General features: G+C 43.3%; 1 protein-coding gene across 1 annotated transcript in view; it reads right to left on the bottom strand.

Moving 5' to 3' along the window:
* LOC140725764 (probable G-protein coupled receptor 149) overlaps positions 1 to 26251 on the bottom strand; it is a 69057-nt gene extending 42806 nt beyond the window's left edge. Inside the window, exons 1-2 of the mRNA XM_073041642.1 lie at positions 25353 to 26251; positions 22647 to 22839 (exon numbers count right to left, since the gene is read on the bottom strand). Coding sequence (XP_072897743.1) covers positions 22647 to 22839; positions 25353 to 26228 — 1069 coding nt within the window. The 5' untranslated portion in view covers positions 26229 to 26251. The remainder of the gene's footprint in view (positions 1 to 22646; positions 22840 to 25352) is intronic.
* Between the last annotated feature and the right edge of the window lie 1428 nt (positions 26252 to 27679).

The following is a 27679-nucleotide window of genomic DNA, read 5'->3' on the forward strand; positions in this document are numbered from 1 at the left end:
GATGATACAACCATTGTTGGTAGAATCTCAGGTGGTGATGAGAGGGCGTACAGGAGTGAGATATGCCAACTAGTGGAGTGGTGTCACAGCAACAACCTGGCACTCAACGTCAGTAAGATGAAAGAGCTGATTGTGGACTTCAGGAAGGGTAAGATGAAGGAACACATACCAATCCTTATAGAAGGATCATAAGTAGAGAGAGTGAGCAGTTTCAAGTTTCTGGGTGTCAAGATCTCTGAGGACCTAACCTGGTCCCAACATATCGATGCAGTTATAGAGAAAGCAAGACAGTGACTATACTTCATTAGGAGTTTGAAGAGATTTGGCATGTCAACAAATACACTCACAAACTTCTACAGTTGTACTGTGGAGAGCATTCTGACAGGCTGCATCACTGTCTGGTAAGGCTGGGGGGTGTGGGGGGGGGGGTTGCTACTGCATAGGACCGTAAGAAGCTGCAGAGGGTTGCAAATCTTGTCTGCTCCATTTTGGGCACTAGTCTTTAAAGTACCCAGGACATCTTCAGGGAGCGGTGTCTCAGAAAGGCAGTGTCTATTATCAAGGACCCTCAGCACCCAGGGCATTCCCTTTTCTCACTGTTACCATCAAGAAGGAGGTACAGAAGCCTGAAGGCACACACTCAGTGATTCAGGAACAGCTTCTTCCCCTCTGCCATCCGATTCCTTAATGGACATTGAACCCCTGAACACTACCTCACTTTTTAAAATATATTTTGTTTCTGTTTTTTTGAATGATTTTTAATCTATTCAATATACTATTACTGTAATTGATTTACTTATTTATTTTTATTATTATTCTATTTTTCCTCTTCTTCTATATTATGTATTGCATTGAACTGCCGCTACAAAGTTAACAAATTTCATGACACGCTGGTGATAATAAACCTGATTCTGATTCTGATAGTTTGGGTACTTCAGCCTCTGCAGTCTCTGAGACGTTTCCGGGAGCAGCAGCAGAGTGGATAGTGTACGAGCTGATATTTTACCCCATTTCACTGATTATAGCTTTCCGTTGTTCACCGATGAATGTGACAAGGGAGATTGTACCTTCAAGGCGTGTCTGGAAGTTTGGAGATCATTTGGGTGTTCCAGCGCTCTGCAGTCTCCGAGGGAATTCCGGGAGGCAGAGGCAGTGTATGCGAGTGTCATAGTGGGCAGTCTGCAGGACAGGGTGCAAGCTCCACTTCGCTGATTGAAACTTCCATTGCTCGTCAATTAAAGCAATGAGGGAGATTGAAGCATCAAAGGGAGAGCAGAGGATGAGTGCCAGCTCCTTGCCTTTTGATCGGATGCTCTGTACCAGATAGGGGAGAGACTGCCACTGGGCCCAGAGAGTGTTGCCCAGGTTTTTTTCTGCATTTTGTATGTGGACTTGGTCTATAGACTTTTTTCCAGTCTTATAGTTTTCATCCGATCTTCTGTTTTTTTTTTGTCCAGGGAGGGGGATTTGGGGGTCAAAGTGTCAGTTCTCAAAAATACAACTACAGATGCTGTGGATCAAAGAATACGTACACAATGCTAGAAGAACTCAGCAGGTCAGGCAGCATCCGTGAGAAAAGAGTAGCCAACGTTTTGGGCCGAGACCCTTCGTCAGGAATGGGGGGGGGGGGGAAGAGAGGGCCTAAGCCCAGTAATAGAGATAGGGGAGGGGGTAGGGCCTAGAGGCGCCAGGTGGAAAACCAATCAGAGGAAAGATGGGGGGAGGGGAAAAACATGAAAGAACTGAAGCAGAAAGTTGAAAGGGGAGAGAGGCAGAGAGGGACCTGGGATAGGGGAAGGGGGAGGGGGAGGGAATTACCGGAAATTGGAGAATTCAATGTTTATACCACCAGGCTGGAGGCTACCCAGGCGGTAGATGAGGTGTTGCTCCTCCAACCTGAGTTTGGCCTCATCATGGCAGTAGAGGAGGCCATGTATGGACCTATCTAGATGGGAATGAGAGGCAGAGTTGAAGTGGGTGGCAACCGGGAGGTCCTGTCTATTGTGACGGGTGGAGCGTAGGTGCTCGACGAAGCGGTACGCCAATCTGCGTCGGGTCTAATCTGTTTTGTTCTTTTTCTTCAGGTGGGAAGATGGATTTGAGGGCCAAGGTGACTGATCTATTTTGTTTCTTTTTTTGAGGGGAGGTGGGATTTTGGGGTTGATGATCGTGCTGCCTTTGTTTTCTTACTTGGTTTCATGGCTACCTGGAGAATTGAAGAATTTCACAGTTCTGTACTTTGATAATAAAAGAACCTTTAAGCCTTTTAATAAACTGGGTGACATGATAGAGGTGTAGAGGATGATAAGAGGCATAGATAGAGTGAACAGGCAGAGACTTTTTTCCGAAGGATGGAAATAGCTAATATGAAAGGAAAGTATTGATGGGATGTCACTGGTACAGTACCGTGCAAAAGTCTTAGGCTCATATGTAGCTAGCCTGAGTGTTTAAGACTTTTCCACATTATTGTGGTAATTTAATGTATTACGTTGTACTGCTGCCACGAAAAAAAACAAATTTCATGACGTATGTGAGTGATGATAGACCTGATTCTGATATGGGTCCCTATTGTGGACTGAGAGTGTGAAGGGGGCAGGGAGAGGTGAATCATGGTTGAGAAAAGGGGAAGGGAGAGGGGAAGGAGTGGGAAGCACCAGAGAGACATTCTGTAATGATCAAAAACCTATTATTTGGAATCAAATGACCTTGCCTGGTGTCTAAGGGCTGGCTGTGTCTTCTGTGTCTGGCACTCCTTCTCTGCCACCTGAACCACAACCCTCCCATGGCACTCCATCCTCACCATTCCTAATCTCCTTCATTCCCGAGAGACTTACAAACTTGCTCTCCAATCCACATTGACAAATACATTACTGTGCAAAAGTACTTAGGCTCACTAGCTATATACTTAGAAATGCCTGAGACTTTTGCACAGTACTGTAGCTCTTTTGAACACAGAGTACTGGGTGTATGGAATGTGCTGCCAAGAGTGGTGGTACAGGCTGATATATTAGAGACTTTGTAAAATTAGTCAGTGTCATCATGGGTACTAGCTTCTGTAGTATCCAAGATATCCATCATTAAGGCCCCCACCTCCCAGGACATGACCCCTTCTCATTGTCACCATCAGGAAGGAGCTACAGAAGTCTGAGGGCACACACTCAGCAATTCAGGAAAAGCTTCTTCTCCTCTACCATCCAATTTCTAAATGGACATTGAACCCATGAGCACTACCTCCCTACTTTTTTACGTCTTTTTTTTTGCACTATCTATTTTAACTTAACTATTTAATATATATATTCCTCTATGGTGTCTGTCTGTTCCTCTCACTGCCTTGGTAAAGCAACCAGCAGAATCAAAGAACCTACCCACTCAGGCAGGATACAAAAGCCTGAAAGCATATACCACCAAGCTCAAGGACAACTTGTATCCCAGTGTTATCAGACTTCAGAAAGGACAGCTTATAGAATAAGATGAACTCTTGGCCACTGGGTCTACCTTGTTGCACTGTACTCTTTTGGTAGCTTTTTACACTTTATGCTGTCTTATCATCTTATTTTTAATTTATTTAGAGATACAGCACAGTATCAGGCCCTTACAGCCCAATGAGCCATGCCACCCAATTCCTTCCAGGTGACCAAGTAACATACTAACCCCACATGTCTTTGGAATGTGGGAGGAAATTGGAGTATCCACAAGACTATAAGACTTAGGAGCAGAGTTAGGCCATTCAGCCCATCAAGTCTGCTCTGCCACTCCATCATGGCTGATTGATTATCCCTCTCAACCCCATTCTCTTGCCTTCTCCCCATAAACTTTGACACACTGACTTATCAAGAACCTACCAACCTCTGGTTTATATATACTCGATGACCTGGCCTCCATAGCCATCCATAGCAATGAATTCCACCGATACACCACCTTCTGGATAAAGAAGTTCCGTCTTGTCTGTTTAAAGGGGTGTCCTTCTGTTCTGAGGCCGTACCCTCTAGTTCTAGACTCTCCCACTACAGGAAACATCCTCTCCACATCCACTCTATCTAGGCCTTTCAATATTTGATATGTTTCCATAAGACCATGAGAGATAGGAGCAGAATTAGGCCAGTTGGCCCATCAACTCCGTTCCACCACTCCATTAATGCTGATATATTATTCCTCTCAACACCATTCTCCTGCCCTTTTCCCATAACCTCTCACCCCCTGACTAACAGAGAAACTATCAACCTCTGCTTTTAATAAACCCAATGATTTGGCCCCAGTAGCTGTCTGTGGCAATGAATTTCACAATTCACCACCTTCTATCTAAAGAAATTGTTTCCCACCTCTGTTCTAAATGGACATCCCTCTATTCTGAGGATGTGCCCTCTAGTCCTAGGTTGACCCACTATAGGAAACATCCTCTCCACGTCAACTCTGTCTAGGTTCAATAGGTTTCAATGGGAACCCATATCATTCATTTCAGCTCCAGCAACTAAAGGCCCAGAGCTATCAAATGTGCCTCATACTTTAACCCTTTCATTTCCAGAGTCATTTGTGAGAACCTCCTCTGGATCGTCTCCAATGCTAGCACATCTTTTCTGAGATAAGATGTCCAAAATTGCCCTCAATGCTCCAACTATGGTCTGACTAATGCCTTATAAAGCCTCAGTGTCATATCCATGTTTTTATTTTCTAGACTTCTCAAAATAAGTGCAAACATTACATTTGCCTTTTTTACCACTGACTCAACCCGCAAGTTAACTTTTAAGGAATCCTGCACAAGGTCTCCCAAATCTCTTTGCCTCTGCTTTTTGTATTTTTTCTCTGTTTAGAAAATAGTCTACAGCTTTATTCCTCCTACCAAAGTGCATGACCATACACTTCCCTACACGATATTCCACTGGCTGCATTTTTGCCCGTTCTCCTAATTATGTCAAGTCTTTCTGTAGGCTTCCTGCTTCCACAACCCTACCTGAGTATCTTTATATTGTTGTTGAACTTCACCACAAAGCCATTATCAGTTCCATCATCAAAATCGTTGACGTGTAACATCTCAATACTGACCACGCAGAATATCACTAGTCATCCACAACCAACCAAAATAAGCCCCCTTTATTCCAACTCTCTGTCTCCTGCCAGTCACCCAGTCTTCTAACCATGCTAATATCTTCACTATAATATCATGGACTCTTAACTTGTTAAGCAGCCGCATGTATGGCATCTTGACAAAGACCTTCTGAAAATCCAAGTAAACAACCTCCAGAGGCTCTGCTTTGTCTATGCTACCTGTTATTTCAAAGAATTCCAATAGATTTGTCATGCGAGATTTCCCCTTAAGGAAAGCATGCCGACCTTGGCCTACTTTATCATGCAGCTCCAAGTACCCCAAAACCTCATCCTTAATAATGGACTCCAACATCTTCTCAACCACTGAGGTCAGGTTAATTGGCCTATAACTTCCTTTCTTCTTCCTCTCTCATTTCTTAAAGAGTGGAGGGTCATTTATAATTTTCCAGTCCTCCAGGACCACTTCATAATCCAGAGGTTCTTGAAATATCATTACTAATGCCTCCACAATCTCTTCAGCCACCTCTTTCAGTACCCTAGTGTGTTGTCCATCTGGTCCAGGTGACTTATCTACCTTCAAACTTTTCAGCTTCCCAAGCACCTTCTCCTTAGTAATAGCTGCTTGACTCACTTCTGCCCCCCGAAAACTCTCTTGAATTTCTGGCATACTGCTAGTGTCTTCCACAGTGAAGACTGACACAAAATACTGATTAAGTTTGTTCCCCATTTAGTTGTTACCCATTACTACCTCTCCAGCATCATTTTCTGGCAGCCCAGTATCCATTGCCATTTCTCTTTTATTTTTACATAACTGAAAAATCTTTTGGTATCTTCTTTTATATTATTGGCCAGTTTACCTTCATATTTCATCTTATTTCTCCTAATAGTTTATTTAGTTGCCATCTGTTGGTTTTTAAAAGCTTCTCAATCCTCTAACTTCCCACTAATTAAAGCTGTATAATATGCCCTCTCTTTTGCATTTATGCCATTTTGGATCTCCCTTGTCAGCCACAATTATCTCATCCTTCCTTTAGAATACTTCGTCATCTTTGGGATGTGTCTATTCTGCACCTTCTGATTGTCCCCAGTAACTTCAGCCACTGCTGTTCTGCCATCATCTCTGCTAGTGTCCCCTTCTAATCTACTTTGGCTATTTCCTCTCTGATGCCTCTGTAATTCCCTTTACACCCCTGTAATACTGATAGATCTGATTTTAGCTTCTCCTTCTCAAACTGCAGGGTGAATTCTATCATATCATGATCACTGTCTCTGAAGGTTTCCTTTACCTAAACTTCCTAATCAATTCCTCTAGTGGGCTCAACCACAAACTGTTTGAAAAGCAATTTCATAGGCATTCTACATATTTCCTCTCTTGGGATCAATACCAACCTGATTTTTCCAATATACCTAAATATTGTAATCCCTCATGATTATTGTAACATTGCTCTTTCTACATGCTTTTCCTATTTTTCATTGAAATTTAAAGCCCTGTTTGGAGGTCTGGATGTAACTCATCAAGGTCTTTTTGCCCTTGCAGTTTCTTAACTCTACCCGCAAAGATTCTACACTTCCCAACCTATATCACCTCTTTCTGAGGACTTGATTTCATTTTTGATTACCAATAGAATGACCCCACCCCCTCTGCCTCCCTGCCTGTCCTTTTAATACAATGCATATCTTGGGATGTTTCGCTCTGAACTACAATCTTCTTTCAGCCATGACCCAGTGATGCCCACGAATTCATACCTGACAATTTCTAACTACACTTCAAAATCATCTACCTTATTCTGTATACTATGTGCATTCAAATGTAAGATCTTCAGTCCTGTACTCATCACCCTTTTCAATTTTCCCCCATGTTATACTTCAGCTCATTTGACTGACTGCAATTTTCCCCAATGATCTGCCTGTCCTTCTCAATACAGTCTCACTACACACTACATCTATCAGAATCAGAATCAGAACCAGGCTTATTATCACCGGCATGTGACGTGAAATTTGTTAATTTGCAAATCAATTACAGTATACATATATTGAATAGATGACAAAACGTGCAAAAAACAGAAATAGTGTATGTTAGATAAAGTGAGGTAGTGTCTAATGATTCAATGTCCATTTAGGAATTGGATGGCAGAGGGGAAGAAGCTGTTCCTGAATCACTGAGCGTGTGCCTTCAGGCTTCTGTACCTCCTACCTGATGGTAACAGTGAGAAAAGGGCATGCCCTGGGTGCTGGAGGTCCTTAATAGCTCTTTCATTTTACTGACGTTGAGTACCAGGTTGTTGCTGTGGTGCCACTTTACTACTTGGCATATCTCACTCCTGTATGCCCTCTCGTCACCACCTGAGATACCAACTGCCCCATCCTCAGCCCTATCACTCCAGTTCCCATCCCCCTGCCAGTTTAGTTTAATCTCTGCCCCAACAATTTGAACAAACCTGTTGACAAGGATATTGGTCCCACTCAGGTTCAGATGTAACCCGCCGTTTTTGTACAGGTCATATCTTCCCCAGAAGAGATCCCAATGATACTCATGTCTGAAACCCTGCCCCCTTGCACCACTTTCTCAGCCACTCCTTCACCTACACTATCATCCTATTCCTGCCTTAACTAACACATGGCTCTGGGAGTAAAAAGCCATCTCATCGGCATTCAATAAATTCCTTGTCTTGCAATCTTGCAATCCAACCTAATTTTCCTAATCCCCTTGCATATTGAAGTCCCCCATTACAACTGTGACATTACCCTTATTACATAGATAGATAGATAGATAGATAGATAGATAGATACTTTATTCATCCCCATGGGGAAATTCAACTTTTTTCCAATGTCCCATACACTTGTTGTAGCAAAACTAATTACATACAATACTTAACTCAGTAAAAAATAAGATATGCATCTAAATCACTATCTCAAAAAGCATTAATAATAGCTTTTAAAAAGTTCTTAAGTCCTGGCGGTAGAATTGTAAAGCCTAATGGCATTGGGGAGTATTGACCTCCTCATCCTGTCTGAGGAGCATTGCATCGATAGTAACCTGTCGCTGAAACTGCTTCTCTGTCTCTGGATGGTGCTATGTAGAGGATGTTCAGAGTTATCCATAATTGACCGTAGCCTACTCAGCGCCCTTCGCTCAGCTACCGATGTTAAACTCTCCAGTCCTTTGCCCACGACAGAGCCCGCCTTCCTTACCAGCTTATTAAGACGTGAGGCGTCCCTCTTCTTAATGCTTCCTCCCCAACACGCCACCACAAAGAAGAGGGCGCTCTCCACAACTGACCTATAGAACATCTTCAGCATCTCACTACAGACATTGAATGACGCCAACCTTCTAAGGAAGTACAGTAGACTCTGTGCCTTCCTGCACAAGGCATCTGTGTTGGCAGTCCAGTCTAGCTTCTCGTCTAACTGTACTCCCAGATACTTGTAGGTCTTAACCTGCTCCACACATTCTCCATTAATGATCACTGGCTCCATATGAGGCCTAGATCTCCTATCCAGATGCCCTATCCAGCTCCCTTTGCAAGCTCAACCCCACATCTTGGCTGCTATTCTGAGGCCTATACATGATTCTCATAATGGTTTTTTCACCCTTGTATTTTCTTAACTCCACCCACAATGTTTCAACATTCTCTGACCCTATGTCACCTTTTTCTGAAGATGTAATTCCATCTCTTACCAACAGAACCACACCACCGCCTATGCCTTCCCACCTTTCCTTTCAATACAAAATATATGCTTTGATGTTACACTCCCAACTATGACCCTCTTACAGCCACGACTCAGTGATGCCCACAATGTCATACCAACCAATCTCTAATTGTTGGTCGTTGACATAAAGCGATGGCTTTCACTGTGTGTTTCAATGTTTGAATATACATGTGAAAAATTAAAAAAACTAATATTTAATCTTTTTAATGTTGGATTGATTCTATTTCAAACACTTAATTTACTCAGATAGTTTTTACTCTAATGTCTGGAAGATATCTTTGGGAATCTCTACCTTTTCAAAAATATAAAAGCTTTTATGTATTTTCAATTCAATTCAGAATAATTTACAAGGACAGTAAATGGAATACAAGATTTGCTTTTTCAAGACAGATATTTCATTTCCCAGTGACGAGCTTAATGTTTGTTTGTTACTGAGTCAGCCTTACTGCTGATAATAGAGTATTTCTTGTGAAAGTCATTCTCTTTTGATAATGCGTCCACTTCAAAGCAAATTGTACGCAACTCTGTGTGGCTTTTAGGTAAATGGATTCACATGTGATGGCCTTTACATCTGAGAGATAACATTGTTATCTGTGTAATCTATTAGAGACAGTATAATTATCTGGAATCTGTTGACATACCATAAAAGGGTGGACTCTCCAGTGCATTTCCATCCAGTTCTTCACTTCAGAAACTGATTAAAAATCATTAGTTTTAAGGGAGCAATTTATTTCTTAACTTGTTTTAGACATGGAGTACAATTACAATTACTATAGCCCATCTTGGCTTGGATTACTAGTCAGTAAATCCACGTTCATACTGCAAATAAATCCAAGTTCATATTGTTGGCTGAACACATCGTTCACGTGTACTTTGACTTGGACTTTTGCTTTTGACTTTGAGTTTGACTTCCTGAAAATGGGGTTTTCTGAATAGTGATGATAACCTTTGAGCTTCATAAGGTGTGGAAGAGTACGCTGAATGTTTACATCACAATCTGGTATAGAAACAACAATGCCCAAGAATGGAGAAGTCTACAAAAAGGGGTGGAGACAGCCCAGTCATCACAGGCGAAGAGCATTTCCACAGGAAAGCAACATCCATCATCAAGGACCCTGACCATCCAGACCATGCTCTTTTCTCACAGCTGCCTTCAGGAAGGAGGTACAGGAGCCTTGGGTCCCACACCACCAGGCTCAGGAACAGTTATTACCCTCCAACTATCAGGCTCCTGAACAATTGCGGATACTTTCACTCATCTCAATTCTGAACGGATTCCACAACCTGTGGATTCACTTTCGAGAGCACTCCAACTCATGTTCTCAGTATTGTTAATTTACTTATAGTTATAATTTATATAGGCCCTTCAGCCCTTCTAGTTCATGATGAACTATTATTCTGCATAGTTCCATCAACTTGCACCCAAACCATAGTCCTCCATACCCCTCCCTCCCACATACCTATCCAAATTTCTCTTACATACTGCAATTAAATTTGCATCCACCACTTCCAAGGTCGGCAGCTTGCTCCACATTCACACCACCCTCTCACTGAATAAGTTCTTCCTCATGTTCCCCTCAAACATTTCATCTTTTACCCTTAACCTAGTTCTGGCCTCACCCAACCCCACCTGCTTGCATTACTTATTGATCTTTAATTTTCTTGCACAGTTTACCTTCTTTTGCACAGTGGTTATTTGTCAGTCTTCATGTGTAGTTTTTCATTGATTCTCTTGCATTTCTTTGTTCTTATCATGAATGCCGGCAAGTAAACGAATCTCAGGCTGGTATATGGTGACAATAAACATATTTTGAACTTTGAAGTCTAGGGAGAGGTAACTGAGCAGCTCATGTTCATTGTGCTGTTTTTAAGTGGAAAGATGAGCGTGTATCATTGTCTAAACAGAAACAAGCAGAATAGTTTTGCAAAGACGTTACAGGTACAGTAAAGCAGCAACTTAACAGGAGGGCAAATGTGTGAACACTGCAGAAATCAAGGCACTGCTTTTGGATCTGAATAACCTCACTGTTAGATTAATGGAAATGCCCTCTTCACGTTACTGTCGTCAGGAGAAGATATGGAATCCAAAGACCCACACTCAGCATTTTAAGAACAGATTTCCCTCTGTCATCAGATTTCTGCATGGTCTATGAAACCATAAACACTATCTCACCATTATGCACTCGTTAAAGCATAAAGTAGCACTGCACAGTACAGTACCATGACCATTACCTCGTTATTCATCTTTTATACGATTGATTTATTTTGTAGTTTATAGTAATTCTATGCTTTGCACTGCACAACTGCCTCAAAACAACATTTTTTATGACTTACACTCAGTGGCCGCTTTATTACATACCTCCTGTACCTAATAAAGTGGCCGCTGAGTGTACGTTTATGGTCTCCTGCTGCTGTAACCCATTCACTTCAAGGTTAGATGTGTCGTACATTCAGAGATATTCTTCTGCACGCTGCTGTTGTAATGCATGGTTATTGAGTTACTGTCACCTTCCTGTCAGCTTGAACCAGTCTGGCTGTTCTCCTCTGACTTCGCTCATTAACAAGGCATTTTCACCCACAGAACTGCTGCCCACTGGATGCTTTTTGTTTCTCGCACCTTTCTCTGTAAAGCTGCCAGTGAAAATCCCAAGAGATCAGCAGTTCCTGAGATACTCAAACCACTCCATCTGGCACCAACAACCATTCCACACTCAAAGTCACTTAGATCACATTTCTTCCCTATTCTGACATTTGGTCTGAACAATGACTGTGTCTGCATGCTTTTATGTATTGAGTTGCTGTTACCTTATTGGCTAATTAGATATTTGCATTAATAAGCAGGTGTACAGGTGTACCTAATAAAGTGTATGTCAGTGATAATAAACCTAAATCTGAGATGGCATCTGTCTCTCTGAGTCCTAATTTCAGACCATTTAATAGTATGATTATTTGCCTTTCCCTGTCACTACGCCACAGACAGAGGAGAAGAGCATGAATTGCACATTGGGAAGAAGATGTAAAGGCTTGAAGGCACATCCCACCAGGCTAGAGGACATCTTCTATTCCACTGTTATTAGAATATTGAATGTTCCCTTCAGTACAGTGTACACTTAACCTTACAAGACCATAGAGCACAGGAACATCAAATCTGCTCCGCCGTTCCATCATGGCTAATTTATTAATCGCATTCTCCTGCTTTCTCCCGAACTAACTGAATAAGTATTTTACATCAACCTTCACTGCAGAAGACACTCTCAGAATGCCAGAAATTTAGGATTGTTGTACAGCAGAAGTGAGTGTAGTTGTTGCTATGAGGAAGTAGGTGCTTGAGAAGCTGAAAGGTCTGAAGTCACCTGGACCAGACAACACCCCAGGGTTCGGAAAGAGATAGCTGAAGAGATTATGAAGGCATTAGTAACGATCTTCCAAGAATCACTAGGTTCTGAAATGGTTCCAGAGGACTGGAAGATTGCAAATGTCACTCCAATCTTTAAAAAGGGAGGGAGGCAGAAGAAAGGAAATTATAAGCTAGTTAGCCTGATTTCAGTGGTTGGGAAGATGCTGGAGTCCATTATTAAGGCGAGGTTTCATGGTACTTGCAGGCACATGATAAAGTGGTCTAAGGTCAGCATTGTTTCCTTACGGGGAAATCCTGCCTGACAAATCTGTTGGAGTTCTTTGAGGAAGGATAGGCAAAGGAGAGTCAGTTGATGTTGTTTAATTGGATTTTCAGAAGCCCTTTGACAAGGTGCTGCACACAAGGCTGCTTAACAAGATAAGAGCCCGTGGTATTGCAGGAAAGATACTAGCAGCATCCATAGATAGAAGATTGGCCAATTGGCAGGAGACAGAGTCTGAATAAAGGGAGCCTATTCTGGTTGGCATTGGGATCACTTCTTTTCAAGTTACATGATGGAATTGATGGCCTTGAGGTCATGTTTGCAGTTGATACAAAGATAGGAGGAGGAGCAGGTAGTGTTGAGGAAGCAGGAAGGCTGCAGAAAGACCTGGGCAGAGTGGGAGAATGGGAAAAGAAGTGGCAGATGGAATAAAGTTGTGCGGTGAAAGGAGAAACTACAGGGCCAATGAACCTTCTATTGGCCCACAACCAAGTACTCTGTGAGCTAGTGTCAGCGGCCTATGCCTCAGTATAGGCGATAGGCTTAAGGAGGAAAAGAAGTCAACCTTGCTTCCTCAAAATGTGAATAATTCAATTTTGTGGTCTCATTCTTTCAGGCATCAAATTGTAGAAATTAAAAAAACATCAAATTATTTTTTAATTTAGCACTTGAATTCTGTTTCTCTAAATCCCATCTCATTTTTCATGGTTTCTTTCTCCTCTTGTACTTGACTTGCCGTTAAAAATAAAAATTAATTTTATTTGTCACACATACATTGAAATTAGGGAGAGAGAGAGAGAGCCTGTGGTATGCTGAAAGTCGGGTGAACAATGTAGTCTGAGGAGTACTGCAAGTCTGTGTCTTTGCTGTCGCCCTGCTCACGCTTGAGTGCTCGGTGGCGGGTGCCGATGCTTTTTTTGCCGGTGGGGAGACGGGGATTGTTGCTTGCTGCCGCTTACATGTGGGAGGGAGGGGGGCTGGGGTGGAGCTTTGTGGTTCTAACATTTAACTGTCATCTACTCTTTGGGGCACTCCTCTGCTTTCGTGGATGGTTGTGAAGAGAAAGCATTTCAGGATGTATATTGTATACATTTCTCTGACATCAAATTGTAACGTGCTGTAAGGTTTCACTGCTAATGTAATGGTTTTTTTTCTAACATTCACTGCTGAAGTACCAATTGCTCTGTAGCAGCAATGTTTGGGTTATGGCTGGAGATAACAGGACTGTTGATGCATGTTAGCCGATCGGGATTTTGTTGCCCTGTCTTGTGAATCTCGAAGCAGTTGTTTTCACGGGCTTTTGCCAGGGAGGGAGAGAGAAAGAGAGATGAAGAGAGCAGATGGAAATGGAGAGATTTGGTAGACCGCCGGACGAAGTGGACTCGGAGCAAGGCTCAGAAGGGCAGTGACAATCGGAGGAGGTCGGTGGGGACCGATCGGCCTATGAGTGAGCTCCAACTTTGTTCACAGACTTTTTAATAAGACTTGGGACTTTTTTTAATATTTTGTTTCTCTACTAACCATATAGTCAAAGTAAGAGTTATAAAGCTTAATGGTTTAATCGCATATTGTGTACTGTTTTTTATTTCGTGGTACTGATTTGTAACGCGATACATCGCGCAACATCCAAAAAACGAGATTTCTTAAGTTTGGCCAGGCAGGGGGTTATCACCCACTATATTAAGCCACTAGGCGAAGCGCGTGTTACAAAATGTACCTTTGAAACCTTTGAAATATACCATGAAAAGCTTCATTTCCATCAAATAAAATCAGTGAGGGTTCTGGGGACAACCCACAAATGTCACCAAATTTCAGGCACCTACATAGCATGCCTAGAGCTCAGTAACCTTAACCAGTACGTCTTTGGAATGTGGGAGGAAACTGGAGCACACGGAGGAAACCAATGTGGTCACAGTGAGAACGTACAAACTCCTTACAGGTAGCAGCAGAATTGACATCAGATCAGTGATTGCTGTCGCTGTAAAGCACTGCGCTGACTGATATGCTACCATGCTGTCTGGGTACACCAGAACGCTGATGTATACCAGCTGCTCATAGACAGTGGCGGGTATTGACCCCAGTCTTACAACTGGCAGTGTAAAGCATCACACTACCATGCTACCATTCACCATGCTACATATTTTCTTTCTTTCCCAAACGTTCCTCCAGAATGATATCACAAAAGCACATGACAAAACAGATTACACCAGAAAATCCAAATAACGTTTGGCAATCCCCAATCCAGAGTCCGGAGTGGCTGCTGCGTATTAATATCACGCTACCATCTTAGCGCGTTCCCCGGAATGGAGCTCCAAATCCACCAGACAAAACAAGACCAAAAACTAAAGCTACAAGACCTGCACAAAACCACATAGTTACAACAGTGCAAACAATAGCATAACTGATAAAAAACAGACCATGGGCACAGTAAAAATAGTCCAAAGATGTTAAAAGACTATAAGTTCAAAAGAAACCAACGCACAGTTTTCCCAAGTCCTCAGGGTCCCGACAGACTCGCCATCCCATGCCGGCGGCAGAAGGGAATACCTCTGCTATGGACTTCCACGGCGCCGCCCGACTCAGCCTCGCAGACGCAGCACACAATGAAAGCTCTGTCAAACCCAGCTCACAGACACAGCACACAATGAAAGCACCCCGACCGCAGCGGACTCCAAGTCCGTCGAACCGCCGAGCCTCCGACCATCCCCTCCGGCACAGCTTCTCTGAGCACCATTAAGACGCCCCCGCCAACGGCCATTGTCAATGCGACCCCGAGGACTGGGGGCCTGTTCTTCCCAGCAGAGATCCGGACCTCACAGCAGCAGCAGCAATGAAGAAGGTCTTCCTGGAGATTTCCAGATGTTCCTCCGTGCTCCCACGTTTTTCATCCGATTATGATTGCGCACGGCACCCCGCTTCACAAATAACAGATCTTGCCTGGTGTCTCAGGGCTGTGTGTGTCTGCACCAGCACCGCACCCCACCCTTGGCATTCTTTGTCTACCACCGATCCCACACCCCTCCCGTGGTGCCTCAAAGGTCACAGGAAGGCTGGGCAGTGGGGCAGAAGAGAGAGGAAAAAAAGTATCAGCCATGATTGAATGGCGGAGCAGACTTGATGGGCCAAATGGCCAAATTCTGCTCCTATGTTTTATGCTCTTATGGTCTCTCCAATACCAGCACATCCTTCCTCAACACCCCTTGTTTCGTCTGCAAATCTGGCCACAAAGGCATCAATTCCTTCGTACAAATCATTGACATATAATGTACAAAGAATCAGTCCCAACACAGAGCCCTGTAGAACACCACTAATCACTGGCAGCCAACAAGAAAAGGCTCCCTTACCCACTCTTGGCCTCCTGCCATTCAGCCACTGCTTTATTCATTCTAGTATCTTTCCTGTATTACCATAGGCTCTTACTTGTTAAGAAGCCTCATGTGTGGCACCTTGTCAAAGGCCTTCTGCAGTGAAGCGTCCCCACAGCATGATGCAGGCCACCACTGTGCTCACAGTAGGTATGGTGTGTTTTTGATGATATGCGGTGTTTGGTTTACGCCAAAAATAGCATTTAGTCAGCTGGTTAAAAAGCTCAATTTTGGTTTAATTAGATCATAGAACCTTCTTCCGGAGTCTCCCACATTTCTTCTCGCCAACTCTAGCCGAGATTTCATGTGAGATTTTTCACCAGTGGATTTCTCTTTCCCACTCTCCCAGAAAGCTACAACTGGTGAAGCACCTGGGCAACACAATTGGTCTTTTGCCTTCATGATGTAGTTTTTGCCAGGATACTGACTCACCAGCAGTTGGACCTTCCAGGTACAGGAGTATTTTTACTACAGTCAATTGAAACACCTTGACTACGCACAGGTCTCTAAAAACAGATCTCCATTTAACTAATTATTTGACTTCTAAAACCAATTGACTGCACCAGTGATGACTTGGTGTGTCAAGTTAAAGGTGGGGGGGGGGGTGAATACTTTTGTAACTAATTATTTTATGTTTTATATTTGTAATTAAGTTAGATCATTCTGTAGGGTTCTGTTTTCACTTCGACACGAAAGTCTTTTTTTTGTTGATCAGTGCAAAAAATATATAGCCGTTGACATGCCACCTTAGTAATTGCATCAATATATCACAATCCATTGCACTACAAATATTTTTTCTTAAACTCTTAAACCTCATCACAATTCTGTCCTTTTTCCCAAGAAGGAAATATTTGAAATCCCAATATTAAATACATCACAGCAGAATGTGACAGAGTTAACAGGCTCAATCTGAGACAGGATAGAAAACCAGAATCAGGTTTATTACCCCTGACATGTGGCATGAAAATTGTTGCTTTATGGCAGCAGTATATTGCAAGACATTAAAAAAACACTTTAAGTTGCAATAAGAAATACAAAATAAATAAGTTATGCAAAACTGAGGGAAAAAAAGTGAATAACACAAAATGCTAGAGGAATTCAGCAGGTCAGGCAGCATTAACGAAAGGAACAAACAGTTGACGTTTCATGCCAGGACCCTTCCTCAGTTCTTGGTAGCTGCTCCTGATTTACTTAATCTCGTGTTTATGAGCAATAAGTGAGTTAGTGTTGACATAGTCAATGCATCGTTGAGAAATCTGATAGCAGAGGGGAGGAAGCTGTTCCTAAAATATTGAATGTATATCTTCAGGCTCCTGTACCTCCTCCCTGCAGGTAATAATAAGAAGAGGGCATGTCCTGAACAGTGAGGGTCCTTAATGATAAATGCCACCTTCTTGAGGCACTGCCTTTCTAAGATGCCCTCGATGGTGGGGAGAGTTGTGCCTGTGATGGAGCTGGTTGAGTCTACAATCATCTGCAGCGTTTTCCAATCCTGTGCACTGCCACCTCCATACCAGATGGTGATGGAACCAGACAGAATGCTCTCTCCACGGTACAAGGACAAGGAGCACTGTGAATAGGAAGCCTGGGAGTGGAAGGTTGAGAGAGAACAAGGTACGAACATGTTTTCAAAAGACAATAATAGCTATATAGAAGCTCTTAAGGTTGCTGCCCACGCAAGGGGTTAGGCTGACAGCTCAACTCATGTGATATACAAGGAGAAAATAAATCGAAGAGATGGAATATGCATGCACAATGGAGTGAAGTGATTTCTTTGATTGTCGACTCGGATTTGTTGTCGTGTGCACAAGTGCAGTGAGGTTGCAGGTAAATACAATGAAAAACTAGTTTGCAAGCAGAACCACAGGCACTTTGATTCAGACAATACACAGGGCTAAATTATACATAAACTACACTGGACAGTGAAGCAAATAGAGACTGAAAAGTAAAACAGTCAGAGACAAGCCCACATCAGCGCAAGAGTGCTGCACTCTCTGTGTGCTGTAGCTGAAGATGGACAAGGCTGCGCAGGTCAGTTCAAGGGCGGCATGTTAGTGTAATGGTTAGCGGAATACTTTTACTGCACCAGCAACCCAGGTTCAATAACCACGGCTGTCTGGAAGGAGTTTGTAAGTTCTCCCCCATAAACGTGTGGGTTTCCTCTGGGTGCTCTGGTTTCCTCCCACATCCAAAGCCATACAGAGTTAGGGTTAGTAAGTTGTGGGCATGCTATGGTGGCACTAGAAGTGTGGCAATACTTGTGACACATGGTCAGACTGTGTTGGTCCCCAGACACTAACAATGCATTTCACTGTATGTTTTGGTGTCTCACTATCCATGTGTCAAATAAGGATCACCTAATCTTTAAGAAGCTGATGGCTATGGGGAAGTTGCTGCTCCTGAACCTGGAGGTATGAGACTTTGGGCTAATGTACCAAGTACAAATCCTACACTCAGCTCATATGCTTTATCATTACTTGTAGAGTCAATTGGCCCATCGAATCCATGATGACCTCATTGTCCATCCAGCTAGATCCTGTTTCCTGTTTTAGCTCAGATCCTTCAGGCCACATGCACCAATCCAAGTGCTTCTTAAATGATACTATTAGTCCTGATTCACCCACTTCCTCTGGCAGCACACTCCACATAATCATCATCTTTTATGTCAACATGTTGCTTCTCGGTCCTTTTTAAATCTTTCCCCTCTCACCCCACACATATGACCCCTGGTTTAGGATTCATTGAGGGAAGCATCTGTGCATCTCAAAATATTTCTATATGATCACACTTCATTCAAAGTTCACAGTAAATTTATTAACAAAGTATGCATATGTCATGGTGGTGAAGTGGAGATACATCTCTTTCCTTTCCTCCATTAGCCTGCATGCCACCCTTGGGCAAGGTGTAGCACCCACTTAGCCCTTCAGTCAGGATCACATGAAACCATGAGAGCAGGTGGTGGATGGTTGTATGAGCAGCTAGTGCATATAACAGACCTGTATCTGTGACCACTGACGCCGTGCAGACAACCTCTGAAAAGAATTGATAATGGCTGGGGCCACCCTTCCTATAAAGACACTACCCAGAAGTCAAAGGCAAGCTACTTGTGTAGAGAAGTTTGCCATGGACAGACCATGATTGCCCACATCATACAACACGGCACATAACATACTTGTTGTATACGACCCTGGGGTTCACTTTTTTGTAAGCGTTCACAGTGAACGCAAAGAAATACAAGGGAATCAATGAAAAACTGCATACAAACAGAAACAGACAAATAACCGATGTGCAACGGACAACACAAACACCAGGAAATCTGCAGATGCTGGAAATTCAAGCAACACACACAAAATGCTGGTGGAACGCAGCAGGCCAGGCAACATCTATAGGGAGAAGTACAGTCGACGTTTCCGGCCAAAACCCAAAGGGTCCTGACGAAGGGTCTTGGTCCGAAACGTTGACTGTACTTCTTCCTGTAGACGCTGCCTGGCCTGCTGCGTTCCACCAGCATTTTGTGTGTGTTGCAAAGGACAACAGATTGTGCAACTACAAAGAAAATAAGCAAATAGTAATAGTAAATAAATAAGTAATAAATGGTGAGAACATGAGTTGCAGGTCGTTGAAAGTCAGTCCATATGTTGTGGAATCAGTTCAGTGTTGTAGTGAGTGAAGTTATCCACACTGGTTCAGGAGCCTGATAGCTGAATGGTAACACCCAGCTCCCTACTATTGAGACCCGTTAGTCCTGGCACTATCCCTGTAATTTTTCATTTTGCACTCTCTCCTGTTTAACCACATCTTTCCTATAACAGTGTGACTAAATCTGAAAACGTTACTCCAAATGCATCCTCACCAGCAACTTATACAAACAAAACAAAATATTCCAACTCCTGTGCTCAATGATTGGTCTGAAAACTGATTAGCTCTGTATTTGGAGATCTACATATAAACTTCAATTATCTATAAATATTGAACAATATAAATGGTTCAACATGATGTGAAACTGTAGGAAGCTAACTAGATAGAATTATAGACAATGTACACCACAGAAATGTGCCACTTTGTCAAACAATCATGGTGTTTGAATCCCCCATAAGACTCATAGCATCATTCATTATCTCATCTGATAATCCATTGTTCTTTTATCCCTTTCTCCTTTCCCTTATCTGCTCGCTGAACTCCTCTGAAATGATCCTATACTCAGTGGCCATTTTATTAAGTACACCTGTACACCTTCTCATTAATGCAAATCAACCAATCATGTGGCAGCAACTCAATGCAGGAAAGCACACAGACATGGTCAAGAGGCTCAGTTGCTGTTCAGACTAAATAGCAGAGTGGGGAAGAAATGTGATCTAAGTGATTTTGACTGTTGAATGATTGTTGGTGCCAGACAGGATGGTTTGAGTATCTCAGAATCTGCTGATCTCCTGGGATTTTAACACACAACAGTCCCTAGAGTTTACAGAGAATGGCGCGAATAATAACAGAATAAACATCCAGTGAGTAGCAGTTCTGGGCAAAAATGTCTTGTTAATGAGAGATGTCCAATGAGAATGGCTAGACTGGTTCAAGCTGACAGGAAGGTGATGACATAAATAACCATGTGTTACAACAGTGGTGTACAGAAGATCATCTCTGAACGCACAACACATCGAACTTTGGAAAAGATGGGCTACAGCAGCAGAAGACCATGAGCATACACTCAGTGACCACTTTATTAGGAACAGGAGGTATCTAATAAAGTGGCTGCTTCATGTATACTGTTCCTCTCAAACTGATTCCTCAGGCAGTGATTTCCATATTTGAATTAATTTCCAGGTAATGAAGTTTCAGCCACATTCAAATTGCGTTTATTCATTGACATTACCCTGAGTGGGGGAATGGGTCATAAATTGTCAATGAATTTATTACTATTAAATGTCAGGTACCAACTTCACATGTTGAATTTACTTCAATCTAATAAATAAGTATTATTGATCTGATAATTCTCCAGTTCCTGAGTCTAAGAGCCTGCATTAAATTAAAAGGATAAAGCCTGTCTTCATGGCCCACTTACTGCAGAGAGCTGTGGATACAGCTCGGTACATCATGGAAACTAGCCTCCCCTCCAGAGACTCTGTCTACACTACCCGTGCCTCTGTAAAGCAGCCGGCATAATCAAAGACCCCTCTCGGCTGGCACATTCCCTCTAAGCACCCCCCCCCATCAGTTAGAAAATATAAAAACATGAATGCACATACCACCAGGGTCACAGGCAGCTTGTCAGACTATTATAAGACTATTGAACAGTTTATTTCTATGATAAGATTGGACTCCTGACCTCATTAGTGGCCCTGTCCATCATCAAAGACCCCCACAATCTCGGTCAACCTCTCTCCTCGCTGCTGCTATCAAATAGGAAGTATAGGATCCAGAGGGCCCACGCCACCGTGTTCAGCTATTACCCTTCAACCATCAGGTTCCTAACTGGTGTGGATAACTTTACGCACCACAACATTGAACTGATTCCACAAACTATGGACTCACTTTCAAGGACTATAAAACTCATGTTCTCAATATGAGAAACATAGAAAACCTATAGCACAATACAGGCCCTTTGGCCCACAAAGCTGCACCAAGCATATACATTAGAATGTACCTAGGGTTACCCATAGCCCTCTATTTTTTGAGCTCCTGTCCAGGAGTCTTTTAAATGACCCTATAGTATCCGCCTCCACCACCATCACTGGCAGCCCATTCCACACACTCACCACTCTCTGTGTAAAAAACTTAGCCCTGACATCATTAAAAATAAATATTATTAATTTTTAATATTATTTATTATTTGTTTTTTCCTGTATTTGCACATTTTGTCTTCTTTTGCACATTGGTTGTTTGTCAGTCTCTGTGTGTAGTTTTACATTGATTTCTTTTTTTTTCATCTACTGTGCGCACAAGAAAATGATCACAGAGTAGTTTATGGTGACATATACAATATGTACTTTGATAATAAATTTACTTCATACTGCATTGCCTGCACTGTATATTTTCTGTAACTTCAATACTTTGTCCTATATTTTGCTATTGTTTTCCATCAATGCATCGTCGGAATGAAATGATCTGTATGTTCGGCAGGCAAACAAACTTTGTACCTCAGTACATAGAACACACTGTAGAACACAGATCAGTACAACACAGGAATCAATCCGTCATCCCATAATGCTGTACCAAACCTGTTCATATGGCAATAATAAATCAATTTAATATTCTTCTGGGTAACAGGGTGAAGATATGCCTCTGTAGAAGGCGCTTCTTCCCTCTGTTGGCCAGCAGGTCACCCTTGGGCAAGGTGTAGCACCCGCTTAGCCCCCCACTCCCGATCAAGATCACACAAAGTCATGGAAGCATGTGGTGGATGAGAAAATCACAAGTCCTAGTTATGTGATCACTGACACCAGGCAGGCAATCTCTGAAGAGTATTGATAATAGCTGGGGTCACACATCTTGTAAAGCCAGTGCCCAGATGTAGGCAGTGGCAAACTACTTGTGTGGAAAATTTTGCTAAGATTAATCATGGGACCACGATTACTCATCTCATACGACACAGCACATAATGATGAAAATGATGAATTTACTTTCTCAGCTGTACTTTCAAATGCAGTTCAGCAGTGTCTTTCAGAATGCTACACCTTCATTTATAAACATCTCCTTTGTTAAATGTGTTCTGTAAATGGAAATTATCAGTTGTTATCAGGATGCAGTTGCAATTACATTGGATTAATTAAATAGAGATTAATGAGAATCTTTTGTAACTTGTATGGGATGCAATGCCTGATTATTCTAATTGCAGACCCCAGTGGAAGCATTTGTCCCTTGGCACATCGTGGCTGGAAGCATATCACTCATTTAATCTAATGCTCCATACCTTTAGCTGGCTCTGAGGCAAATGTGTACACAGTGTTCCTGCAGTTGATGATGCAGCCACATGGCAGATGAATCCATCGTTCAGACAGAACGAACAGTGGCGTTATAGCAGCCGCTAGCAAGGTCAGGACGAAGCCCAGAGACTCAAAGGACACCTTCTCGGCTTTGGTGATATGATTGACGAGCAATTGTATCTGCAGAACACAGGGGGACAGTCAAGCACGTGTTGAGCCACAGGGAGCATTAATCCTTGAAATTAGAGCACACGTCAAAGCCAGTGAGGATGAAAACACTGCTTACTTTTCAAAACCCAATAAAATTTTCACTGTAGTTCATGCACTTTTTTCGGGGGGAGGAGAATAATTTTTCTAGTTGTAAAGAGAGCTGCTATGAAACAAATATGTAATGTTCAAGCATTGGGCAGCCTTTACTTGGAGTATTGTGAGCAGTTTTGGGCCCCTTATCTGAAAAAGGATGTGCTGCTATTGGAGAAGGTCCATAGGAGGTTCACAAGAATTATCCCTGGTATGAAAGGGTTAAAGTCTGAGGAGGATTTAATGGCTTTGTGCTGGTACTCACTGGGGTTTAGAAGAATGAGGGGAACCTCTGAATCCCATTGAACAGTGAAAGGCCTATCTGTAGATAGAGAAGACAGGGAGAAGAGGTTTCCTTATAGAAGGGGAGTCAGGGACCAGGTGGCACAGCCTTTAGTACAGAAGGACATGCCATTAGAACAGAGATGAGGAGGAATTTCTTCAGTCAGTGGATAGTAGATCTGTAGAGTCGATTTTCTCAGACAGCTGTAGAGGTCAAGTCAATGAGTATTTTAAAGTGTTGGTTGAGAAGTTCTGTCAATTGTTCTCGGCCCGAAACATCTCCAGGATAGAGGTGACAAGAACTAGAGGACAAACATTTATGCAGTGGGGGGAGCTTTAAAATTATCTGGGGCCAGGTTTATTTGGTGTACGCAAAGAGCAGTAGATGCATAGAACGGGCTGTCAGAGGAAATGGTGTAACTAGATAGTGACTTTTGAAGTCATACAGTATAGAAAGAAGCCCTTTGACCCATTTGCCAATTAACTGCCTCCTATCCATATATCTACCCAAGAGACTTTTGAATGGCTGATGGACACTTGACTATGGAGGAGGTGGAGAGATATAGACCACTTTCAGGCAGATGAGATGTATCTTAATTGGGCAAAGTGTTAGGCACAGACAACGTGGGTGTAAGAGCCTGGTCTTGCATTCCATGTCGCAGGTGTTCTCAGCAGGCAAATGCTGTTGAGGGGGTGGTGGATGCAGACACTAACTTACACAAGCGAATTAGATGCAGTATGTGCATAAAAAGGAGGGAACAAAAGTGATGTGAGGAGGCACAAGAGATTCCGCAGTTGCTGCATATCCAAACCAACACACAGAAAGTGCTGGACATCAGCAGGTCAGACAGCATTAATGAAAATTGATAAACAATTGAAGTTTAGGACCCAGACCCTACATCAGGACTGGAAAGGAAGGGCAAAGATGCAAGCCTGAGAAGGTGGGGAGAGGGGAAAGAGTACAAGATAGAAAGCGATGGGGGGGGGGCAGGTGGGTGTGGGAAGAAAGATGAAGAGGAGGCGCCAAGGCAATGAAACTCAACGACTAGACTGATCAAAGAGCCTGCACAGACACAATGGGACGAATGGCGATATTGTGAGCTGCGTGACTCAACGTTTTGCTCATAACCAATTTTTTTTTTTGCAAACTGAGCGATTTTCTCCCCCTTTGGTCTCTAACTGTTTTTTTTTTTGCACGCACGACTGTGGAACTGCCGCTCACTCAGAGAACAGAGCAGGAGTGAAAGATATCAGTAAGATCGAAAGAGTGCAGAGAAAATTTACAAGTATGTTGGCGGGGCTTGAGGACCTGAATTATAGGGAAAGGTTAAATAAGTCAGGACTTAATTCCCTCGAGTGTAAGAGAATGAGGTGAGATTTGAAAGAGGTATACACCATTATGAGGGGTATAGATAGTGTAAAAGCAAGTAGCTTTTTCGCTGATGTTGGGGGAAGTCTAGAACTAGAGGTTATTGGTGAAAGGTAAAATGTTTAAGGGAAGCATGAGGGAGAACTTCTTCACTCAGAGGGTGGTGAGAGCGTGGAACGAGCTGCCAGTGGAAGTGGTGTACGCGGGTTCCATTTCAACTTTTAAGAGAGGTGTGGATGGGAGGGGTATGGAGGGCTATGCAGGTCGATGGGACTAGCTAGATTAGTAGTTTGGCATGGACTAGATGGACCGAATGGTCTGTTTCTGTGATGTAATGTCCTAAGGCTTCTACACGAGACCATTGCATTGCACCGTAATTGCAGTTTTTAAACATTGGATGAGAAAAGGTGGCTAATGGTTCTCAGCTTACTCCGAGAGCGCGTTTCCCACACGCTTTAGGCAAGAACTGTCCGGTCTGTAAGTGCATGGCTTGCGCAGGGAATACACAGCGCGGCAGTCTAAACGGCCGGCGTGGTGTATTCAGTCATCAGCGATGCAGTAGCAACGAGGTTTTCCACTAGGATATCTTGATCCTTATTAGTGGGGAAATCAGGTTACAGTGCAATCGCTTTTCTGGTTTGTAAGCAAATTGTTCAGTTAAATCTATCGCAGATATGCACGACCAGAATCATGACGGAAAGCAAAAGGTTAAGTAGATAGATAGTAGAGGTGTCATACATACCATCAGAGGAAGCCATAGTACAATCTTTGTCATGGCTAAAATCAAGGCAAAACGCTTTTGAGCGAAGGCGACCGCCCGGTTAGTCGACCCGAAGTCCCCGCTCGGGCATTGCGGTGAATGAGAGGTCTCGGAGCGACTCTGGAAGTCGTTGCTCCAGTTTACATCAGTCCTCAAAGTTCTGTCCCCCGGATGCTCCAAGACAGAGACTTTGCTGGCCGGAGTCGCGCCGTCTGCCACTTCGTGATAATTGGGAGAGAAGGGTCCGTGATGTTGCCAATCGGAACAAAGCAGTTTGTAGGTGAGCGGGACGGAGAAACCAATGAGAACAACGAGGCAAATGGAGTACAAACCAAAGAGAAATGGAACGTAAGAGCTTCTGTGGTCGGCGAGGCATCCCCATGCCGTCGGAACGTAGGAACCCCATCCCAAAACTGGCAGCAGACACACGAACAGGCTACAGCCCCAGAAAATCGCCAGGATCCATGTCATGGACATACAAGTCCGTCTCCCTTTGCAAAGACTGGAACCGCTGGTGGTGTAGTAATTATAGGTGACAATCAGTGAAGACTTTAGAGCACTGGAGACCCCGTGCAATAAGTAGAGCACGGCCGCTGCGGGACAGGCGATGGTGAGTACCGCCTTACTCGCCCACTGAAGGGGCATGAATATGGTCATCGCCACCACATACAGGAGGTCATCCGCGGAAAGCGAGGCCACGATCATCACGAGGGAATTCCTGTTCTTCGTCCTGTGCAGGCAAACGAGCGAGTAGACGCTGCCCGGGAGGATGAGGAGGCTGGAGAGGAGAGTGAGGCAAAAGACAAAGAGATTCGCCGGTCTCTCCGCGGATGGAGTAGCCGCCGTGGGACCAGTCATTCTGGGATCATCACTGACCGAGTAGATTGTGTTCATGGGCCATGTAACCGGGCTATCAGACATGTTTCCCCTGGGAATGGAAGAATTAGCTCTCAAATTAAAACAGTCCCGCACACTCCGCCCCCGTTCTCATGCCTGAACTCGTCCGCATAAAGCTGGGCAGGCGCTTACTCTTCAGGTCGCTGTCCCGACATCGTGGTGCTGAAAAGCTGCTCGCTCTCACTTGCTTTGTCCTGGTGGTTGAGTTTGGAGTAAATTAATTGATCCACGGTGAACAGTTCTCTGTACTACTTACCATCTCACTACTGATGAATTAGGTACAGACTACCCTACCAATTCTTTGTTTAAAAAAAAGCTTAACTGTCGACGAGAGAGAAGGTGTTATAAAGGCTACATGTCGTGCACGTTTGCATTGACTGAGAATAGGTCTGGCGGTGATCTGACGCGCCCAAGTTGCGTCACTGCCTCATCTACATACAATCCATAACCAGGAAATCAGAATTCTTCGGTGACTACTGCACGTGTTTGCACAAACTTACTACCAATCTGCATCTTATGCATGCTGAAGTGCCGTCGCAAATGCTTTGCAGCGGAGCGGGGCTGCTATAGTTACCTTCGCGTTAGACTTGGTTTTCAAAGAAGTCTGGTGATCAAAGGGAAAGCTTCGGGACCCAGGTGCAAATTGCCCATTCATTTATGCAATACGTACTACCTTATGTTAATAGCTCTGGGGCGATGCATGCTCGTTTTATCAAATGATAGCAAGGGTAGATGCAATCATTATTGCAAAAGAAAATACTACGCCTTTCCACAAATGAACTACACAGTAATACAGCACAGAAGCAGGTTATTCAGCCCATCGAGTCCAAGCCCACCCAAACCAGACACTTACACAAATTTGAGGCTTTATAAGATAGATCACACCTGGGGTATCGTGAGCAGTTTTGGACCCCTTCTCTAAGAAATGAAGTGTTGGCGTAGGGGAGGGTGCAGAGGAGGTTCACGGGAATTAAAGGATTAACGTATGAGGAGCGTTTGATGGATTTGGGTCTACACTTGCTGGAGTTTAAAAAAAAACGAGGGGGAGATTTCATTGAAAGCAATTGAATATTGAAAGGCGTAGATACAGTGGGGGAGTCTAGCATCAGAGGGTACACTCCCAGAATATAAGAAAGTCCCTTTAGAACAGATGAGAAGTAAGTAGGTGGTGAACCTGCGGAGTTCATTGCCACAGACCTCTGTGGAAGTCAAGTAATTGGGTATATTTAAAGAGGAGGTTGATAGGTTCTTGATGAGGAAAGGTGGCAGAGGTTCCGGAGAGAAGGCAGAAGAATGGGGTAAAGAGTGATAATATATCAGCCATGATAGAACAGCGGAGCAGACTCGATTGGCCGAACGGTCTAATTCTGGTCCAATGTCTTATGGATTAATCTTACACTGAATTCCTTTTA

The sequence above is a fragment of the Hemitrygon akajei genome, chromosome 3 (genome assembly GCF_048418815.1).
Source record: "Hemitrygon akajei chromosome 3, sHemAka1.3, whole genome shotgun sequence".
Lineage (NCBI taxonomy): Eukaryota > Metazoa > Chordata > Chondrichthyes > Myliobatiformes > Dasyatidae > Hemitrygon > Hemitrygon akajei.